Source organism: Gymnodraco acuticeps, unplaced genomic scaffold, assembly GCF_902827175.1.
Source record: "Gymnodraco acuticeps unplaced genomic scaffold, fGymAcu1.1, whole genome shotgun sequence".
NCBI classification, from domain to species: Eukaryota; Metazoa; Chordata; class Actinopteri; order Perciformes; family Bathydraconidae; genus Gymnodraco; species Gymnodraco acuticeps.
The window spans coordinates 242,827-265,326 of record NW_022990545.1 but is presented as its reverse complement, the minus strand read 5'-3'; the positions used below and the strand labels follow the sequence as shown (position 1 = coordinate 265,326).

Below are 22,500 nucleotides of genomic sequence, written 5' to 3'. Positions count from 1 at the left end.
AATAAAGTACCTCTTATCTTAAATGACAATCTAGCCAACAAAACGACTGCAGAGAGCTTCAAGGTCACTCATAAAGGAAGACATTACCTATAAGAGATTTGATATGGGCTCAGTTTTGCGATGGCCGCTGTGTTCACTCAATAACTGTATGTCCTGTATTGGAAATGATGATAATCTAAAGAACAGAATGCTATAAATAGAGTAGAGATTATAATCCATGTGGTAGATGACCAGTCACAAGGTACCATGTGACCATTGACACGATCATGGGTCTATCATCCTTTGAGTCATAATTTAACCATGAGTCAATTCTCTTATGACTGAGCTGGATCACGTAGAGACATTGTGCTCTGTACAGTATGTTGTTTTTCTCTTCTACAAAAGAGGATTAAAGAACCAGAAGGACAACTTTTGGACTAATGGATTGCAGAATTTCCACCACAGTCCTCAGATGTTTAAATACACTAAGGTGGAGGCTAGTTTATTATCTCTTTTCAGGACACTCTTATATTATCTTATCTTTGAAAACGGCATGAAAAGCAACCTTCAGTGTATATGTCTTTGCCATCCTCTTGTGAACTCAAGTCTACATCAAGACAAAAGACTTGTAGAGTTGGTACTAAGTTGGATATGTTGGCTTTTTGCACAATTAGCATTTGTTTTTCATTATATCTTGCAAATGTATTCCCGCAGTAATCATTATTTCCTTGTTTTGACTTCTGTTCAAAATGACTGGTTATAGTCTTGGGCTTAATTCACATTCATAGTATTCATAGTACAGTAGGTGTTATCCTCGCACTGCTTTTACTATTTTCCATTTGCTTTTAAATGACGTTTGCTACATTTGCAATACCTGCATTTATTCACGTTACACCTACGGTTATGAAAGTGAATGTTCATGCTGGAGTTGAATGGAGTCAGTAAGTTAGTACAACATTTAACAGGTGTTGAGTGTCAGTTACTCAAGGTTTTTTGAGTAGCATTGAAGTTTAAAAAGATGTACAGCTCATTCAGAGTGGCAGCTGCTCCCCATGCTGCCTTATGGCTCTACCACAAGCTGCTACTGTACATTATCACCAACAGTGAGTTTTAAAACAGCCACTTTTACGACTCATTTACTGTTTTGCTTCATAATGCACAAGAGAGGAAGGAGAGAAGATGTGGACATGAATGAAAGAACATGGCATTACTGCATGAAATTGGCTAACTGAGCTCCGGAGATGACCAAAAGGTGTCCCGCAGGGATCATTTAAAACCATATTTCCGATGTGAAAAAGATATAATAATAATGGTTTTCATTTGTAAAGCAGACTTCAAATCCTGAAGCGCTACAAGCAGTGAGCATGAACAGTATACAAACAGTACACAACACGGTAGAATGAATAAAAAGCAATAACAAACAAACAATACAAATAAAATAAAAGGGTGGTAATAAATAAAAGGTTAGGGAAAGGCTCTATTGCAGGGATCACCAACTACATTTGTCCAAGGGCCAAAATGTATCCAATAGACACTATCGCGGGCCGGGGGGGGGGGGGGGGGGGTACAGGTACTGCATAAAGCTTAGCAGACTCTTCACGCTAACGAAGGATCACTTCTAGGCAGGGTTGGGAGGGTTACTTTGTAAATGTAATCAGTTACTGATTACATGCTCTGAAAGTAATCAGAATACAGTTACAGTTGAATATCTATTGAATAGATGGGCTTTGAGGCCTTTTTTAAAAGCCTCCACGGTCTGTGGTGTTCTCATGTGCTCTGGAGAGCGTTCCACAGACGGGGAGCAGCCGAGCAGAAGGCCCGGTCTCTCATAGTACGGTGCTTGGTCCTGGGGGGTCTGAGGAGGTTGGAGCGGGTGGTCCGCAAAGGAGGTATGGGGGGTGAGGAGTTCCTTGAGGTAGGGAGGGGCAGTTCCATGGATACACTGGTGGGTGAGGAGGACGGAGACCTTGAATTCGATCCTCAGTTCCATGGGGAGCCAGGGCAGTGATGTAAGGATGGGGGGTGATGTGATCATATTTGCGCACCCTCATCAGGATCCTAGCAGCGCTGTTCTGAATGTACTGGAGCTTCTGGATGCTTTTGTTAGCTTTTGTAACCCCCTATAAGTGGGGGTATTTAACATGCAACACATTATTGAAGCCAATTTGGACCACAGTGAATTGAAGGCTGTGAGTTAAAAAAAAAAATCTGTTCTTGTTTATTTTACAAGACATGAACTCCTTTCTTGGTTATATTCGTTATATATCTCAATTACAAACATGCCAAGTGTATTTATATACTGTAGCGCCTTTCAACACAAGGCAATTCAAAGTGCTTTACACAAATGACAATCATTAAGAGCCTTGAGAAATGGTACAGAATGGCATTTAAAAACAGTCATTAAAAAGCAAATAAAATAAACATTAAAAAATACAACATATGAAAAACATAAAGTGCCTTAAGAAATAATGTAGTCATGAGGACTGAAAAGGGACAGAAAGTATTCTTTGTTGGTATAAAGATGTACCAATAGTCTATTATAACTGTAATATTTGAATTGTCATAAGCAACACACATATGACAATAGCAGGTTAATTAAGAGTTTTGTACATTTTCAAACCATACACAAATTGTTGATTAAAACGAATATTATCTTTCCTTTAGAGAGTGCTAATCTGCTCTGAGTGCCGTAAGGAAAGCCCTGAGCGTGCACATTATCTTCCAACAAAGACGATGCCAAACCTCTGTTAAGATATTAAAACGCAATTAAAGATAAGCGTGTCAAGCTGCCAGGTAATCAGTGTAGTGTATCACTGTTTCCTACCTGGATGAATGACGCAGATGATAACCGCAGGGATTCCATCAGAATGCTAATTAAACTCCATTTCTGCAAGTTGATGCTTAATTGATCACTCACTGCCGGTTTGTCCACAAAGGCATGTTTCTATTAATAATGGAGGAGACACACTGCAGCTTTAGATACTCTGAAAGACGGGAAACACCTGCCGCCTTTCCTGTCAGGCGTTAGTGCTCATAAGCGTCCTTATGGGAAATATATGTTATTCCTTATGAGGTGAGAAGTACTGCTGTGTGATTATATTAAAACCTGCCTGGCAACCTTTTGATACAGCACTTCCAGAACATGACTACTCTTTCAAATGTCCTTTATAGTTTCTGTGAACTTAACTATTAAATTGAGCTTCATACCATGGCCATACATATCCTTTAAGTTGAGTGTACTCGCGAAAAATCAAGTCAGAGGGTGTCGTACCTAGTCTTTAACTAAGGTATTCTCTCTTTCTTTTATATATATGTCATAAATGTTGGCTCTTGGGTTCCCAAACAGCTTTTCTTTGATGCCTGGGAACAATTCAGCTCCAAATATGCTCCATGAAGCACAAAACTGCTCCAACTGAGCAATATCTGCTGGAACAGAGCTGTTTCAAAATAGCTCTGTTCTTCACATTTGGACTATTAACCATTATATTTTCCCTTGCCTTATATTGGTTTTTTATCGTGGAAACCTTCCTTTAGGGGCCAGTTTTTGTTCTAAGTACCTGACTCATGAACACCTTTTGTCGCTGAAGGTGTCATTCATTAGCGGTTATGGGGCTAATGCGCTAGCCATCTGCTAACCTCCCACCCTCTGAGCCGATAGTTAGATTATTCATACAGAGCGCTGAGCTGGCGGTAGTGGTTCTAGCTGTGAACAGATGTTAGAACTTGAACCACAGCCCTCGGCCTTGAACTCCATGCAGCTTTAAACAGCGCGGTGTCGTCCTCTGCCATTCAGAGACGCAGTGATCTCCACCGACAGGCTTTACAGAGCAGCAGCGAGGAACATGCTCCACTCAGCCCTAAGGAGATCTGGAAAACAAAAGGCAGCAGAAGCAGATGTATATATTTATAAAGTGATAGGAATCCTTTAAACGATAGGTTAGCATTATAGCACTTCCTGTTCCCTCGTCTCAAAGTCAACAGTTATTCAAACATGTTTTTGTTAGATCAATGGCGTTAGTGCTCATAAGCGTTCTTAAACATGGCTCTCCAGGTGATGAATTTAATGACAAGTGTCCTGCTAATACCATCTGCTCCCTCAAGGGAAATATATGTTATTTCTTATGAGGTGACAAGAGCTGCTTTGAGCTGCTGTGTGATTATATTAAAACCCGCCTGGCAACCTTTTGATACAGCACTTCCAGAACATGACTACTCTTTCAAATGTCCTTTATAGTTTCTGTGAACTTAACTATTACATTGAGCTTCATACCATGGCCATAAATATCCTTTAAGTTGAGTGTACTTAAAAAATCAAGTCAGAGGGTGTCGTACCTAGTCTTTAAGTTTAAAAGGTATTTTCTTCTTCTATATATATCTTGTAAATGTTAGCTCTTGGGTTCCCCAACAGCTTTTCCTTGATGCCTGGGAACAATTCAGCTGCAAATATTCACTGTTACATGTCTGATATGTGTGTGTAATGTAAAGCGCTTTGAGCATTCGGAAACAGCGCTCTAATAAATGTAATGAATTATTGTTATTATTAAATATGCTCCGTGCAGCTCAAAACTGCAACATGTTTGTGTTAGATGACTGAAATAAGGTTGGTTGTTAACGACAACAAATATGTTAAAAAGCCCACATGTGAATTTAAAAAAGGCGGTTGCTAACAAGTTTCTAAATGAGACGACTAAACGTAATTTAGCTTAGCGGTGGTGACGTGAAGTCATGTGACCGTGCTGTAGTTCCTTCATAGCCCATCATTAGCCGCCTTTAGCTTAGCGGTGGTGACGTGAAGTCATGTGACCGTGCTGTAGTTCCTTTATAGCCTAACATTAGTCGCCTTTAGATTAGCGGTGGTGACGTGAAGTCATGTGACCGTGCTGTAGTTCCTTTATCAAATCAAGTCAAATCAAGTTTTATTTATATAGCACATTTATAAACGATTTTTGGTCGAGCCAAAGTGCTGTACATATAATAAAAATAGCCTACAGTAGAGACACTTTACAGCAAATACAACAGCACAGATTGTTCAGAATATCAGTATGAGAAAAACGACACCCTCTATCCTTAGACCCTCTGTCCTTAGACCCTCTGTCCTTAGACCCTCACATCGTACAAGGAAACACTTCCAGAGAAAACCCACAGTTTAAGGGAACATGGGAGAAACCTCAGGGAGAGCAACAGAGGAGGGATCCCTCTCCCAGGACGGACAGACGTGCAATAGATGCTGTGTGTAAATCGAAGAGATAATACATTTTACAGCATATAGACCGAATGTTAGGAAATGCATGTGTCTGTAATATGAAGATGAATCCACGAGGATGTCAGCTACAATCCTGTGGAAGCCATCAGGGAAGCAGCATGACGAGACCCAAGGCAGGACCGCAGAGACAGGTTCAGCCACGACCCGAAGTCCACGACTTAATCCAGAACTCAGGATAGAGGATCCAAGACACAGGACTACAGCAAGAGGATCAGCCTCAACTCCGGATCCCGGCGTAGATATAGATACAAAACAAGAACAAAGATTTGGCTGGGTTAATCGGAACAAGAGAATACACAGACACAGACAGAGAGGGAAAAGGTCATTGGATACAAGTTATTCTTGATAACCCTATAGAAAGATCTCATGAACTTCCCCACTCAATCTATCAAGACCCGAGCAGTTCTATTAGAAGTCCAAGGTAAAGGCACAGGCCAGCGCATACCGCTCATGGAATCCCTCACCATATGAACTCTCACCCCTCAAGTGTACAAGTGAAGAGACACCATGTCAACTCCTTTTTAGAATAGTATTTCTTCTCTTCTCAGATAAACAAGGGTATGAAAAGAACAGCCAGAAACAGAGGAAGAGAGGCAGAACGTGACTACGTAAACGCACTCTCCTAAATATTAAACGAGTAAGAGGTGAAGAAACACAAAGCCAGAAATTTAAATGAAAAGGCACCATCATGCTTCCCCTTAGAATAGGGTGGACATTATGAAGACCCAAATTATAAAAAGGCGACACGGGATACTAGTGAAGAGGGACAACAGTGAAAAGGCCCAACGTATCCAACGTACTAGCACTCTCCAAAGAGACAGAAAGTCAAAGTATACGCCGAGAGGCACAACGTGACTACGTAAATGCACTCTCCTGTATAAATTAGTTCAAGGGAAAGGGGGTGAAAACCTAAACTAATCAAAAGAAGGAAGTAGAGAGGCCTGAATGCCCGCTCCTAGATTCAGTTAAAGGAAAGAACTGGGGAACAAACAAGTACAGGAGGAAAGGCCCAACGAGTCAACGTCAACACACTCTCCTAGAATAGTTCAAGGTAAACGGGGTAGGAAGAATATAGTAAGAAACAGAGCTGAAAAGGCGTCCAAGAACGCTTTCCCTCTAGTTTAGGGTGAAAATGTAGGATAAGAAAACGGAGATAGAGAGCACAACCATGGCCGTATCCACCATTGAGGTTACCGGGGTTACCGAGGTCCGGACCTCGGTAATATTTTCCGAGCTGTGTATAACAAAACTTGTGAAATAATTGCACTAAACGGGGTTCTTTGTAGTACTTCCATTTATTGACGATGGGGGCGCTGCATAACTACGGAGCCTCGATTAAAGCAAACAGAAGAAGACGACATGTATCAACAAACCTCCGCAGCCCGGACTTGTATCGGAGCAGCGGAGGAGTGATCTAGAGATCTGAGTCCAGCGGGCTGCTTGTGTTTCTGCTCCTCACAGGACATCAAATTGCGTGAATAAACTAGCTAGAGAGCTAAAGTTAATTACATTCATCCAATGTCAGAAGGATTACCTTTTAACAAACGTCGTAATGCTTTTATTTGTATTTCAATTTGAGTAAAACATTGAAGATATAACATTGTATTGTATTATTTTTACACTGACTCAGATATAAGGAAAAGACTACGTCAGATGAAGCTCAGCTTTGGTAAGGAAGAGACAGGACAGGCAGAGAGAAAGAGAGAGAGAGAAAGTGATGGAAGTCAGGGAGGAACTGAAGGTACAGTCATACAAAAATAAGGTAGGCTTAATAAGCCCATCTATTTATCTATCTATCTGTCTATCCATCTATTTATCTATAACAATAGTCTTCATTTACAATATAGACAATAGGCATACTTTTAAAACAACATACATCTATTGCAGTTATGATGTCATAATAACATACAATTGTATAAAACACAATTTGCTTACATCTTTGTATACCCCCGAACCCCCCTAGCATGTTTGGACCTCGGTATTTAGGAAATCCTGGATACGGCCCTGAGCACAACAACCAATCTCTTCGTCAGATGCACTCCCCCGCCTGGATAAGCGACTCTGTGCCCCATCCCTCTCTACCGGACCTTAGATCCGCAGAGGGAGAGGGGAGGGACCAAGCCCAAGGGGGGGTTTAGGATTTTAAAAGAAAACCCAGCAGAGATCCAAAAATGGATGAAGAAGTAATTACAAAACGGTTTATAAAACCAAGAGGTTATTCCTCATATTTCTAAAATGTTCTAATCTAATTCAGGGTTATACCAACTCAGCTCCAAGCAACCAGACATAGCAACCGGTCAGTCTAGTCAGAACCTTCTCTAAGGTCTCCCCGCGCCCAACCTACTAATCATAAAAAACTGAAACCCCATAAAACCCCAATAATATTAATAACATTTAATAATATTAAAAATAGTATCAATTCTGTGGATAACTAAATAAATAGATAATTAAACAAAAGCCAGAGAGAAAAAGTGAGTTTTAAGTGTTGATTTAAAAACCCCCAGGGTCTGGGCCGACCTCACATGGAGGGGCAAAGTATTCCAGAGCCTAGGGCCAGCCGCTGCGAAAGCTCGATGCCCTCGGGTTTTAAGCCTGGTCTTAGGCACTATCAACAACAGCTGATCAGCCGACCTTAAGGCTCTGCCTGGGGTGTAGCGATGGAGGAGTTCGGCTATATAGGCAGGAGCCAGCCCATTTAGGGCTTTTAAAACAAATAAAAGGAGTTTAAAATCTATTCTGAACCGAACTGGAAGCCAGTGCAATGAAGCCAGAATTGGGGTGATATGGTCACGCTTTTTATGTCCAGTAAGAAGACGTGCAGCTGCATTCTGAACTAGCTGGAGGCGTCTAATTGAGGCCTGGTCCATACCCACATACAGAGCATTGCAGTAATCCAGTCTCGAGGTAGGTTTATAGCCCAACATTAGCCGCCTTTAGCTTAGCGGTGGTGACGTGAAGTCATGTGACCGACCGTGCTGTAGTTCTTTTATAGCATAACGCTGAACAAGGTGTAATTATCATAAATGTGTGTTTGCCAAATATCTCATTTTCTGCAGTAATCTTAATTCCAAAGGAAAAACCCATAGCTTTTTGTTGAGGGAGCCCTTGCAATGCTAACTTCCAGGTTGGCCTACGAGTTCATTTGTGTCTCTTCAACCAATCCTGTGAGCCATGTCCTTAATATTGTCCACACAGGCACAACCAAGCTAAAGGTTGCAACATCAACAATTTTAGCTATAATTCCTTGACTCACAGTTTATTAAAAGTCATACACTGATTGACATTAAGCTTGCTGTAGTTAACCTCCGAAGTTTGGCAAAGAAAAGGAACATTAAGTAATATACCAGGCAGCTACGAATTATCTTTACATTCCAATAAACAAACACCAATTCCATACAGCACGTAACCGAAGCATGAACGGAACGATTAGTTAAAGGGTTGAAATTGCTTGGTCATACTGTAAGTGTACAGCGACTGTATTTTCTCCAGTGTCTGTTAAAGCAGCACTTCATATCATAAGCTCATTATATCTGAGCCATAAAGTGATTATGGGCTCCAGTAAGGCATTGTTCTGCTGTTGACAGGATTAAAGATGACTTAAGAGAGAGAAAGTGAGCGTCTATGCTCCACGTTTGCTTGCTCTGTATAAGCCTGCAGTGAAAGGGTCTGCACGCTTCACTGTTTACCAGCTGAGGCACACTCTACTTTTTTACACATTCATCTCCTCTCATCCAGATATCTGTCTGCTCTAATCAGGGGCGCCGTAAGGGGGTGAAAAGTTAGGATGATTCTAAGGGCCCGTGACTGACAGGGGCCCCAAAAAGTGTTAGAACATTAAGAAAAAATGTTTAAGTAACCTTTCATCAATCATCAATAATTAACATTAATATAACGTCATATTGATGATGTATTGACTAAACTTATGATTCATTTAACTTATTTTCTTCCAAAAGTTAATTATCCAAAGCATCGAACACCCCCCTCTGTTTACATGTAATGGTTTGGTCCTGCCTCCAAACGGGTGTGGTTAGCATTGTGCTTGGTTGGCGTGGCCTGGGTCTGGTGGTGGGGCCCAATGTGATATCTTTTCATGGGGCCCAAAATCCCTGGTGGCGCCCCTGGCTCTAATGTTGTTCGAAGGCGGTGTAAAGTGTTGTTTTTCATACCACCTTGTGCACGATTGTTTTTAAGGAAAACCTTGAGACACTAAAGCCAGTAAATCTCTGTTGACAGTGTGGCGTTGATTGCTGTCTGTGTTACTATCTGTGAGGGCAGGATTATCATAGAAAGTCAGATTTGGCTTTTGAATAATTCAAAAAGTAAGAGCTGTATTCAACAGGTTGTATGGCATCCTCTAAGACTGCCTTTTTTAATTCAAACCATGTCATTATCGACTTTAAATAACAACATTAAGGCTGCATTATTCGGACTGATTTGACCCAATGTTGAGCTTCCTTCGAATATTGAATATTGTACTTATCCCTAATGCGATTTAAATTAACAATGTATTAATTCTGCAGCCGTCAACAAGATGTATGTTTAATGTGTGAAAGATTTGTTTTTTTTCGTCATATATTTGTTTTAATGTCTAGATTTCTAACGTGCTTTCATCTCCTCCCTGCAGAAGAAAGTCGGAGTTGTGAAGATTCAGGAGAAGAAGGAGCGGTGGAAGGAGAAAAAGGTGGCGAAGCGGCAGAAGAAGGATGACAAGGAGGAGGTGGTGGAGGAGGAAGAGGAGAATGTGCAGCCAGTTGAAGATCCTCTGGAGAAAGGCTTCCTCCATCACGCCCAGCGGGAGGCGGAGAGGATGACGGAGCGGCTGCTGAAGAGGACCTACTCCAAGAAGAACAAGATGGTGAGTCCGCCTCCATGGCTCGTTATATTCTACCTAACTTAGAAAAGGTAACTGTATGTTCAATGGCTGGCTTTGTATTCAACTTCTTGGATGATTTCATACCTTAAAAGTATCGGAGTCTTTTCCCCAAAACTATACTGTCCATCAATCTGATGTCCACAATCACTTTAACGCAGAACAAGATCAATACAGTGGTGCAGGAAACACAAACATTTATCAGTAGCTACTCCACTGGTGAATTTCTAAATCGTATGTGTCCTAAAAACTGCTAACAAGTGTCTAAATGGGACTATTGAATGTCATCATACTTAGCCGCCTTTAGCTTAGCGGTGATGACGTGAGGTCATGTGACCATGCTGTGGTTTCTTTATAGCTTAACGTTAGCTTTTACAATTGCATTTACTTTTCAAAAATCATAAAGTGGTGTTAACCTCGCAAGGCAAGGCAAGGCAAGGCAAGGCAAGGCAAGGCAAGGCAAGGCAAGGCAAGGCAAGGCAAGGCAAGGCAAGGCAAGGCAAGGCAAGGCAAGGCAAGGCAAGGCAAGGCAAGGCAAGGCAAGGCAAGGCAAGGCAAGGCAAGGCAAGGCAAGGCAAGGCAAGGCAAGGCAAGGCAAGGCTATTTATATAGCACTTTTCAACACAAGAAAAGCCCCACGGACCCTTCGGAGATTATCCTGCTGAACAGAACAGTATCATAAATGTGTGTTTCCAAAAAAATCGTATTTTCTGCAATATCCTGAAACCCAATGGATCTTTGTTGGGGGAGACCGTGTAATGCTAACTTTTCAAAAAATGCCTCACTGCTTTGATTTGTGGGTATTTTGTGACTGACTGTTTTGCTTGCTTCTGCCATGAAGTCAAAAGAGCCAATCAGCTGCTTCAGTATCTGATTCCAGTGTTATCTCCATGACTCTTCTTTCACTAGAAGCAGTATTTTCTCACTCCTTCTTACAGATTGGCACATTCACTTTAAAACAGAACAAGATCAATGGGGAATCTTCCAAAAAATGTGAAGCGTGTGTGACTTTGAACCTCAGTGCTAAGGTTGTCAGGAGATGAATTCACTTCACATGAAACACTTCAGTCCCATCTAGCTGTGCAGCGTCAAAACACTTCTCAGTGTTCAGCGCTGGAGAAAATCATTTTCTACAAATACTCCCTTTAAGGCTGGAGTGTTAGCCCATTACAGCTGTCAGAACAGTCATTTTCTACATGGAATATGTTATTACATTTTTGTACTTTTTGGAAATACGAGCTGTTGAAACTACTTATATTTTCATTTAGGTAAGCCCAGGTTACTCTAATAAAAGCATTTGATTGGGGTTTTGTCAGCAGGCCCTTTAGCTGTTAGTAATCATGCTTGTCATATCATGGTCGGTGGTGACATTTGGCGCTCGTTTTCTTTCTCTTGCTGCTATGAAGTGACGTGTTTTCCATTTTGCATTATTAGCTCTGCATTAGCAGTGATGTAAACATGTTCCTGTGTTTTGCTTTTATTTGTATTCAAATTGAGGAGCTCTCCTTGCTATGTCTCTAAAGTGAAAGCTGTTTTCCCCATGATGCCTCCGACTGACACTTTTGATAACCGGTTATGAACTGTTGTAATGCATCACTTGTTGACAGTATGTTTAGAAAAGTATTTGTACAAGAGTTACAGTTCGGTAAATCAGACCAGATAATAAATAGAGAGTTATGACCTCAAACAAGTTGCTTTTGACAGTAGAAGAAGCATAAAATAACTGTACTATAGGTTTGTATTGGATCAGATAAACTTCCCAGATCCCAAAATGTTTAATTCTAAGACATTGCACAAAAATATTATTGAAAACGTATATTTAAAGAAAGAAAATCTAAATATAGTTATCTACTACTAAAAATAAATATATACTTATAGAAGAATACAAATAAACTGTATTATAGATAAGTAATTCAATGGAATCAGTCAGATAGCCTTTGGCGCTAAATGAAGGCTAACAAATGTGATGTGGAGACACTGATGAGCCCTGGTGTTACCCAGAGTGGTTTGATAAGCACATTATTGGTGCGCTGCCTTCAGGTGCATTTACTCAGCTATCACTCTGTGTTCCTTCATGGCTGCAGAAGAGCTGCTCTGTTTGTGTATGCAGAGCTGCCAATATGAAGCTCTCTGCTGAGTCTGTCCCAGGGAGATAGCCCATCTCTGTGTTAACAGTTTGTTTAAATGGGCGGATGTTTTTATGCTCCTGTCTGAGGCCAAACTCTGCCGTAGTGCTGTTGAGGATAAGAGGGGGAAATGTAGTCAGGAAGCCAAACTAAATATTGAGGCTGTGTAGCTGCGAGGCCTCTTCCACACACACAAATATCTCTCTTAGATTAGATTTCCTAAGGAAGTTAACATGGCTGAACATGAGTTTGGCTGTGATATTTAGTTTGCCAAGAGGAAGTGAAAAAGTATATATTTAGCTGATACGCTCATCCAAGTGCAGTTGGCTGCAATTACTGGAGCAGATTTACATTCCAGTGAGATAGTAACTACACAGTATCAACAATCTGCTGCCGTTATGTTAATGCTGTGCTCATGTTTTACTGTTACCTTATCTAGGATTTACTGCACATGCTCCCAATGAGATTAAGATAGGAGAGGTAGTATGCAATATACTGTATCTTGTAAATATCTTGGAGGCACATCAAAGACACACTAACTGTCACTCAAGCTTACAGTGCATTTATGTTTCATCTTTGTTTTCAAAGTGCAAAGATGAGACCGCAAACCTCACCCAACAGAAATCAGAAGGTTTATCAACAAGTACATTTTTAACTACAAGGAATTTGCGTTATTTCTTTTCATATGTGCTAGATACACATATTAAAAGGTACAAAAAGTACATTTAATGTAAAGAACAGACAAGTTAAGTTACAAAAATAAATCAAAAGAGATTCAAAAACAAATATGTGCAACAGTAAACCCAGTTTAGAATGAGGGGGCTTTACACTCTTGTGGAGGATGTGATAAATAATGCTATAGTGCACATTAAAGAGATTCTGGGATGATACAGATTTATATTGGGGGATGGAGAGTGTGAGTCACAACCATCTCACTTTCCTCACAGCTCTGAGTTGTTTTGTCTGCTGCAGGTCAGCTGCTGGTCAATCTGTTTAAATGACGGCTGGCCTGAGGGCAGCTTAGTGTCCGTGGCTCACTGCACTGTGGCTCAGTGAGATCATAGATACAGTCTCCCAAACACACACCTCAGTCCTGGGATCCGTGGGGGCGGCAGAACAGAAATGGCTTTTAAACCTGATGGTCACTGGTTCGAGTCCTAGTTCAGACAATTTCACCTAATGGGCCCTGACGAAGTGTACTTGTGTGTTTTGGGGCCAAAGGTGTATAGTGGGGAGGCTGTGGCTCAGTGGGGGGAGGCTGTGGCTCAGTGGCCTGGTGCGCTGAACTTTGAATCAGGGGGTAGCAAGTTCGAGTCCCACTGCAGTCAGCATGTCGTTGTGTCCCTGGACAAGACACTTCACCCCAAATTGCTCCTGTGGGGATTGTCCACAGTACCGAATGTATGTAAGTCGCTTTGGATAAAAGCGTCTAACAAATGACATGTAATGTATAGTTCCTGTTAACAGATTGAAAACTGAACTTCCACTTGTCTTCTTTTTTACTGGAGACATCTTCTGATCTTTAAACTGAATTTCAACTTGTCTTCTTAGTACTTCCAAACCCTTCCTTTTGTCTCAGTGTGTGACTGGAGATATATTTTAACCCGACCTAGTTTTATTTTTCCTGCAAGCTAAGATAAAACCTTTTGTAATGCAAAACTGAAAATGTTGAGAACAAACAATTCTGTTGTGGTCACGTTCTTTGGGAAAGAGCATCACAACCGATTCCGGTCATAATCAGTGTGGATGAGACACATGATCATGTTGCAAAGTAGATGCATTATAGATAACTTAATCGTTTATTAAAGTGTTAATAGACTTCTATAAAGTGGTGCGATTGTACTTTTAGTTTATTTCTGGAACATGGAGACATTACATTACATCACTTGTTAGACGCTTTTATCCAAAGCGACTTACATACATTATACTGTGGACAGGGGCGGTTCTAGGGGGGCCAGGGGGGACCAGTGCCCCCCTAACACTGACTTTGGACCCCCCTGTGGCCCCCCTGAAAATAAAAATAAATTAAAAAGTTTATGATTAAACGATTTCTTGGCTGACGGAATAGGCATAACTAACGCTATTTGTCTTTCTAGTCGGACCTATAGAGCGTAAAAACTGTAACTATAAGTATCTGAAATAAATATGTGTACTGAAACAAATACCAATAACTGTATTGCATTGTTTTCTTATGCGCAATTACTTCATACTGTCTTTGTCTTTTTCGTCCCACATTTATTGTGCCCCCCTCAGAAAATAACTGGCCCCAGCCAGGCCCCCCCAGTCAAATTGGTCTAGAACCGCCACTGACTGTGGACAATCCCCACAGGAGCAATTTGGGGTGAAGTGTCTTAGGGACACAACGACATGCTGACTGCAGTGGGACTCAAACTAGCTATCCCCTGATTCGAAGTTCATCATACTATCCACTGAGCCACAGCCTCCCCAGACATCACTTTGTAATACTCACACTTCAATTGGCTAACACTCATTTTACGTGATAGGCTAAGGAGCGGGACATCTCTGGTTGACCAATCACAACAGAGCCGGCCAGCTAACCAATCAGAGCAGACTGGGCTCTGGTTTCAGGCAGTTTTTAGGACAGAATATGGCCCCTTTAAATGAGCACTAAGGTGGAACAAATAATCTCAAAAGTATATGTTGTATTTAATCAAGTCAGTTTCATAAGACCATACCTGCTCACTCGACTTACTTCTATCCAACACTGCCTGCTTTCATCTGATTTATAAATGGTTGGAAAATAGGAATTTGTGGCAAGCAAATTCACTTCACAACATGACCAAACCAACAACTACTCAGGTTGCACAAGTATTGTTTTATTTCACATGTATTCTTACAAATACTGGCACGTTCCCCTGGTTATATGCTGATGGGCGGATGTTTTGGTATAGTCACTGTTGCAGCCTCTGTGTCGAGTGCATTTTGAGGAATTGTTACCCTGTTTTCCAGAGCGGCGTAAAATGATCACAGCAGCAGTAAAAGTATCTCTTCAAAGCTTCCCTTTATTTTTGTGGCTCCTGAGTGAGTAGGCTGTCGGTGTGTAACGGCTCAGGAGAGAGCAGCAGTTGATAGAGATATCTATTTTTACTTTATCCTCCACCCCTGTGATGTGTTCATGCTCTCTAAGGGCCCGTCTACTCAGCGGCGTGCGTTGAAAGCTTCACCATTCACTTTGAATGGGGTGACGTCACTTTACGCCGAACTGCATTGTGGGAAGCGACGCGGAGCTTTGCTGGCGTGGCTCGCTGCAAAAGTTGAGCAATGTTCAACTTTTGAAGCCTCGGCAGAAGCGTCAGCCAATCGAATCATATGCCAGTACAAGCTCTAGCCAATCAAATCGCTGCTTGTGTGTCAGGGGCGGGAGATTCATGTGATTGGTTGTTGGTCGAGTTTCACCCGCCGGCAAGCTTCAACGCACGCCGCTGTGTGGGCGGGCCGTAAGTGTTTCTGCAAGATTTCTGAACCCCATGTATATAAAGCACATTGGCCTCCAGATGGACGGGGAGAGAACTTCCTTGGCAACAGCGCCTTTTGTTTAGTATCCACACCTCTTTGTTGGCAACATGATTTAACATGTATACATTTACACTAGTGCTGTAGTATTAGTGATATTTTGAAAAATCGTCGACGACATATTTCCGCGTCGACGCGTCGCCACCATAGACTGTATATATGGTCGCCACACACACGTGGGTCACCCAAAGCAACAAGCAGTTCGCAATCGCACTTCTAACACAATGGAGACTGAAACCTCACAGGATTGCGCACGAAGCCCTCAAACGAAAACATCTCGCCCTAGGTCTTCAAAAGCATGGGAATATTTTAAAGTTAGTCCAAAACGCAAAGATATTTATATATTTATATCTCACTGAGACTGCTGCATAGCCTAGCAGAAGCAGCAGCTAGCTGTGGTGGCTACCATTAGCACCTAGCATTTGCTCTCCTATTTTTACATAAAAATGGAATTATGGATTATAAATTCAATAATTTTTTTATACATAGACGTTAAAAACCTATGGATTAACCGATTCAGCCGCGTTTTTTCTCATTTTAATGCCATTGAACATGTATTTTGATCAGATTGACAGCTACGGCGGTGAGACGATCTCCCTAGAAGCTCTGTGAAGGTACGTGTTGTGATGACTGTATTTACTTCCCCTGTCGCGAGTCCGGATCACTCAGTGATGATACTATGTACCTACATAATCTGTGGAGTCTCAGCTTTAATCGGATATCTTGTATGTGCAGCTACGATAAGTAATAAGGGTTATCTTGAGTTCTGTGCCAATGTCCGTTAGCATTTTTCGCTCAGGGGTCATTTAGATAGCATTTTAGTTTGCTTCTTATGAGACTTGTGTTTGTTTTGGTAAACATGGTTTGTATCGTCAGTTAGCTGAGATTATTTCCGTTAATCTGGTATAACACATTAATAGGTTCTTAAATATTAAGATCCCCTGAGACACAGTATCGTGAAAAAAAAATGTTTTACATTACTTTTTTTTACATTACGTTTTTTATGAATTGAACAACAGAAAAATAATCGTTCGATTAGTCGACTAATCGATCAAATAATCGCCCGATTAATCGTTTTCAAAATAATCGTTTCCCCCCAGCACTAATTTACACTTACTTACATGCAAGAGGGCAGTGTAGTTCCTTGTATCTAACAAATACCAAGCAGATGGATGTGCATTGTGCACGCATACATAACGTTGTAACTGTGGGGAAAGGGCAGCACAGTGCAGCCATCTGGGTTTTAACGCTGGCATTTACACATCGTATTGAAGGAATGCACTGATAGCTATATATATATTTACACTGCTCTCTAACACAACGACCATTTTGAGTGCACAGAGGGTATTTTATACTTTTTCCGTTAGACTGACTCTTTCCAAGCTTAGTGTTTCCCTCTCTGTTTAACAGTCTCTCAAGTCAGCGATGGTGTCCCTAGTGTTTGTCACACACTATGATCCATGATGTGTTGGGAGGGCAGCACTTGATCTAATTAGGAGACCCGTAAGGACCTCAGGAGTGTGTGTGTGTGTGTGTGTGTGTGTGTGTGTGTGTGTGTGTGTGTGTGTGTGTGTGGTGTGTGTGTGTGTGTGTGTGTGTGGTGTGTGTGTGTGTGTGTGTGGTGTGTGTGTGGTGTGTGTGTGTGTGTGTGTGTGTGTGTGTGTGTGTGTGTGTGTGTGTGTGGTGTGTGTGTGTGTGTGTGTGTTTGTGTGTGTGCTCAAAATATCTGAGGACGTCTTTCTTGTTCTCCTCTCCTTCACTCTGTTGTCAAGAGCTGTTTCTGCAGCAGTCACACATTTAGTTTTGATGTTTTTGAAGGCCAATACTATTTGCATATGAGAACAATAATAGCAAACAGTCATTGCATTACATGACATTGAGTTTAGCTGATGCTTTTATCCACAGCCACTTACAATACGTGCTGCAACTAAGCACAAGGGTACAAACTCAAAACAGCAAATGCAGATATGTTTTCTGGAAATAGGCCAAACCATATAAATCAACTAGTGTTGATGCATTAGTGGGCTAAGAGCCTTTAGGTACTTCATCATTATTTATGTTGTTGTGGTTCAATAGCTAAGGTGCAGTGGAAACAAATGGGTTTTGAGTCTGTAGAGTTCAATTTGATTTTGATGATTGACAAGTAGCATTTAAAAAGTCAGCACACAGACTAATGACATTTAACTGGGTTAAAAAGCACTTACAGTAAAGGGTCAGTTGCTTGCTTCCTTAGCTGAAACTCTGATAGCAACTCCAAACGTGTTAACCCCTTCACTCAGCCAGCTTCAAAACCATCCCCTCTGTAGGGCAAAGGCAAACAAGTGATCCAAAAACACACTTCTTTCATTTTCTTTACAGGTCATAATAATAACCGTAAACAAATGCCCCCCTGACACTGACTTTGGACCCCCCCTGTGGCCCCCCCTGTGGCCCCACTGTGGCCCCCCTGAAAACAAAAGTTTATGATTAAACAATTTCTTGGCTGACGGAATAGGCGGAACTAACGCTATTTGTCTAGTCCAGGGGTGGGGAACCTTTTTCCTCTCAAGGGCCATTTCAATGTTTACAACATCCTTCGAGGGCCGTACAAATTATTGAACGTCTGCTTAAAAAACTAAAATCACAGCTCATTCATTTCGCCTTTCAAAGAAAAAGCAACCTCTTAATCCAGATATTTGACCATGACCCGCGCATGCATGCACCGTGGCATGATCACCAAAACAGAAGTATATGGACACAAGATGTGTGCAAATGTATTTAGTTTCATATCCATGTGGACATGATGTAAGTGTGGGGGGGGGGGGATCTAACCTCATCTAGGGGGGTTTGGGGGCATGCACCACCAGGAAGATTTTGTTTAAATGTTGAAGTTAAAAGCATCAATCTGGTGCACTTTGAGAGTAAAATTAATAGATCTATGGAAACATCTCTCAACACCCATATGAAACAGAACTGTAAGCAGATTTTTTTCTTTATGGATCTTTTACAAATCACTCCCCTTTCAAACTGTATTCTTGTTTATTAATAATAACTTTGTTTTACTGTCATATTAATATTGTATACCTGTTTACTTTATTCTCTTATTTTTTTTGATAACTATAATGATCATATAAAGATGTGCCTTTACCTCACTGGTTGGAGAAAAAGCTTCTTATATTCGTTAGCATAGCTAGCTAACCAGATGCTAATAACAACAAAGTTATTGACTGTATGATCAGTATGACAGATCGCCACTGGGCTTTCAACTAAAGACACAGCCACGCAGAAACTGCGTGGCTGTGTACGGCTCCTTATTGGTACTGCAATTTGTGAAGTCCCGGCCCGGAGCCGCGTTCTGGTGCTCTCCGTCAGAACTGCACCCCTGTCAGACGAGACATATACCACGTGATGACACGTTAGGCTCGTGTTGTGTTCAAGGACCCTGACCTTGGCCAGGAAAAACAGGCACTCGCTTGTTTAATTATTTTGCGGTCTAGCTTTCTTGAATTTTTTTCTTTTTTGCGTGTGTTTATAAATTACCTCGAGGGCCGTACCAAATGGTCTCGCGGGCCGTATACGGAAGTTCCCCACCCCTGGTCTAGTCGGACCCATTAGAGCGTAAAAACTGTAACTATAAGTATTAGGGATGTCCCGATCACCTTTTTTTCCTCCGATCATTTGATTTTGACAATCTGCCGATACCGATTTTTCCCGATCCGATCTTTATGCAATGCATTAAGAGAAAAAAAGGTAACAGATAACGGCTGGTCATCCAACGCGATGAGTTCAGCTATCTTGGCTGTTATTGTTTTGGCCTTTTCACTGTTCTGGGGCAGTTTCTCTTTCCTTTTAAAAGTCTCTGAAAGTGTCGGTTGTTTCAGTGCCGTTACCTGAGTGGCCGCTGTGTACTCGTCGTGTTGTTGTTGTTGTTTGTTTCTCAGGTGGCGTATTAGATTGGTCGTGCTGAACGTAGCTCTGTTATTTCCACCACGCGTAACCCCCGCCTTGCAAACATTGCATCTGGCTGTTACACTGCCTTCGCTTTCAATTTTATAATACTTCCAAACTCCTGACATTTTCTCTGTCCCGACTCCCGAGTCACCAGCTGAACGTAGCCTCTCGTTAGCTTACTGCTACTATTAGACACTGCGCCCACTCTGTTGCCAGATTTGAGAGAAATAACCAGGTCTGAAAACAAGCCCAAAAGAAGCAACACATACATGATGTAGTGTAATTTTAAACCAAAACTAAGGCCTCAGGATGACTTTAAGACGTGAACATGGTCATTTTTGTTTTGTAACATAAAATAAATAAAATAAATAAAATAAATAAAATAAATAAAATAAATTAAATAAATTAAATAAAATAAATAAAATAAAATAAATAATAAAAATATTTTATAAAAAAATAATTCTCGATCCCCGATTTTTTTCTCCCGATTCCGATCTGTTGAAAATCACGTGATCGGATCGGGACATCTCTAATAAGTATCTGAAATAAATATGTGTACTGAAACAAATACCAATAACTGTATTGCATTGTTTCCTTATGCACAATTACTTCATACTGTCTTTGTCTTTTTCATCCTGCATTTATTGTGCCCCCCTCAGAAAATAACTGGCCCCCCCAGTCAAATTCGTCTAGAACCGCCACTGCCAGTACTGCACTTGTGTGGCTTATAAAACAACTTACTTAGTTTGTATTTTTATGTCTTGTTTCACTTCATGTAAATTGCTTTGGATGAGTAAAAGCATCGGCTAAATGAAATGTTATGAAATGTACTTTTACATATTTTTTGTTCCTCTAACCTCATCATAAAGACATATTTGTTCCACTTATTTTCTTGAGTATAACACCTTTGGCTCACTTCAGTTATCCACTTATAATGTTGTGGTTGATGGAGGATCTGAAACACCATCTAGTGTTGCTCTTGTAATGAGATCAGCCCTAAACGTGACATCCTCGATGTAATTACGGGGTCGAAAGCTTGTAAGTGGCAACGTGATAGAAAAGGCCTTTACTCCTGTTGCTCAGGTTAACACTGTTACTTAACAAAGAGCGTTATAAGATGAATGCATAATGAGCAGAGGTGTCTGCAGGTCACATGCAGAGCTGAGAGAAAGACGGTGACTTTAAATAGACCCTGACAGATCAATTAGTCAGCTGTAACATGAACGTGTGTGCAAGATCACAGGAAGCATCATTATCTGTAACACATCAAAGAGCAGCGAGCAGACGAACACACATGTTCATGTGCAAGAGATTATAATGAGGTATCTAATTATTTAGAAAACATGTCTACACAAAAACTGATTCACTGATTGTTGACATTAGAAATTATTGAATTCCTAAAGAGCATAGTACATTACCGTTATCTAAATATGGGCTTTCCTGCATGTAAGCCTTTAGTTTTACAACAGAGGTGATATTTTGCATCATGAACTAGTGTAGGCTTTAATTTCAATACTATTTTTCACATATTTAATAGAAAGATACTCTCTCTACTTCATCATTTCCACACTTTCATCTTTTTTTTACACACTTGTTGTTATATTCCATGGAATGCTCTTAACATCCCGATAGCAATGAATATCTGAAGTGCTTTGACAAAAAATCCATAAAGAAATGTCATCCTTGGAAGCCGTGGCGCTGTAAAAAGCACGACCAATCATCTGAGCCGGCTAAAGTAACTGGATGGCCTACCTGCCTGTCAGCCTTCCATCTGGGCACAAACTTATCTCGTGCCCTCATTGGTCATGTGCGCATTCCTGTGTGTTGGAGGAGGGGCTCTGTGAGGAAGTGGCAGATTTCTTCCGGTTGTGTATTTTCAAATTCTAGCGCACTCGAGCTGCTTTCTCCAAAATTACCTACCCCACCTTTAAAGAGAAATGTTAGAGAACTGTTACGGTGTGTGCAGGAAGCAGGACCCAAATGCAGATTCAAGTGACTAAAATAACTCCTTTATTTCAAGGCTAATCATACAAACAAGACACAGGTGAGGAGGGAGGAGAAAACACTGGGACACCAGGTGAACACAATCGGGTAAATTAGACACACCAGGGAAACTAACTACAGGGAACCACAGACAGATCTAGACAAGACAAAACACAACACAGACAGATCGTGACAGCAACATACCGTTGAATATCTCCATTGAATCCCTTTGGTGCTTTGCTGCAGTTATTGTATTGTAGCTGACATCCTCGTGGATTCATCTTCTTATTACAGACACATGCATTTCCTAACATTCGGTCTATATGCTGTAAAATGTATTATCTCTTCGATTTACACACGGCATCTATTGCACGTCTGTCCGTCCTGGGAGAGGGATCCCTCCTCTGTTGCTCTCCCTGAGGTTTCTCCCATGTTCCCTTTAAACTGTGGGTTTTCTCTGGAAGTGTTTTCCTTGTACGATGTGTGAGGGTCTAAGGGACAGAGGGTCTAAGGATAGAGGGTGTCGTTTTTCTCATACTGATATTCTGAACAATCTGTGCTGTTGTATTTGCTGTAAAGTGTCTCTACTGTAGGCTATTTTTATTATATGTACAGCACTTTGGCTCGACCAAAAATCATTTATAAATGTGCTATATAAATAAAACTTGATTTGATGTATTGTTGTTTCTGCTGTGGTTCATCATTACCAGTGTGTATCATCATGGCTCACATAAAAGTCTGCTTTTATAAGAGACTACTTGTTTAGAATTGAATAGCTTTGAATTAACAGTAAAACTACAAATTTGAAACATTGA

General features: G+C 41.0%; 1 protein-coding gene across 1 annotated transcript in view; it reads left to right on the top strand.

Moving 5' to 3' along the window:
- LOC117553419 (fibrosin-1-like protein) overlaps positions 1–22,500 on the top strand; it is a 391,517-nt gene that overhangs the window by 139,663 nt on the left and 229,354 nt on the right. The window contains exon 2 of the mRNA XM_034227323.1: positions 9,867–10,097. Coding sequence (XP_034083214.1) covers positions 9,867–10,097 — 231 coding nt within the window. The remainder of the gene's footprint in view (positions 1–9,866; positions 10,098–22,500) is intronic.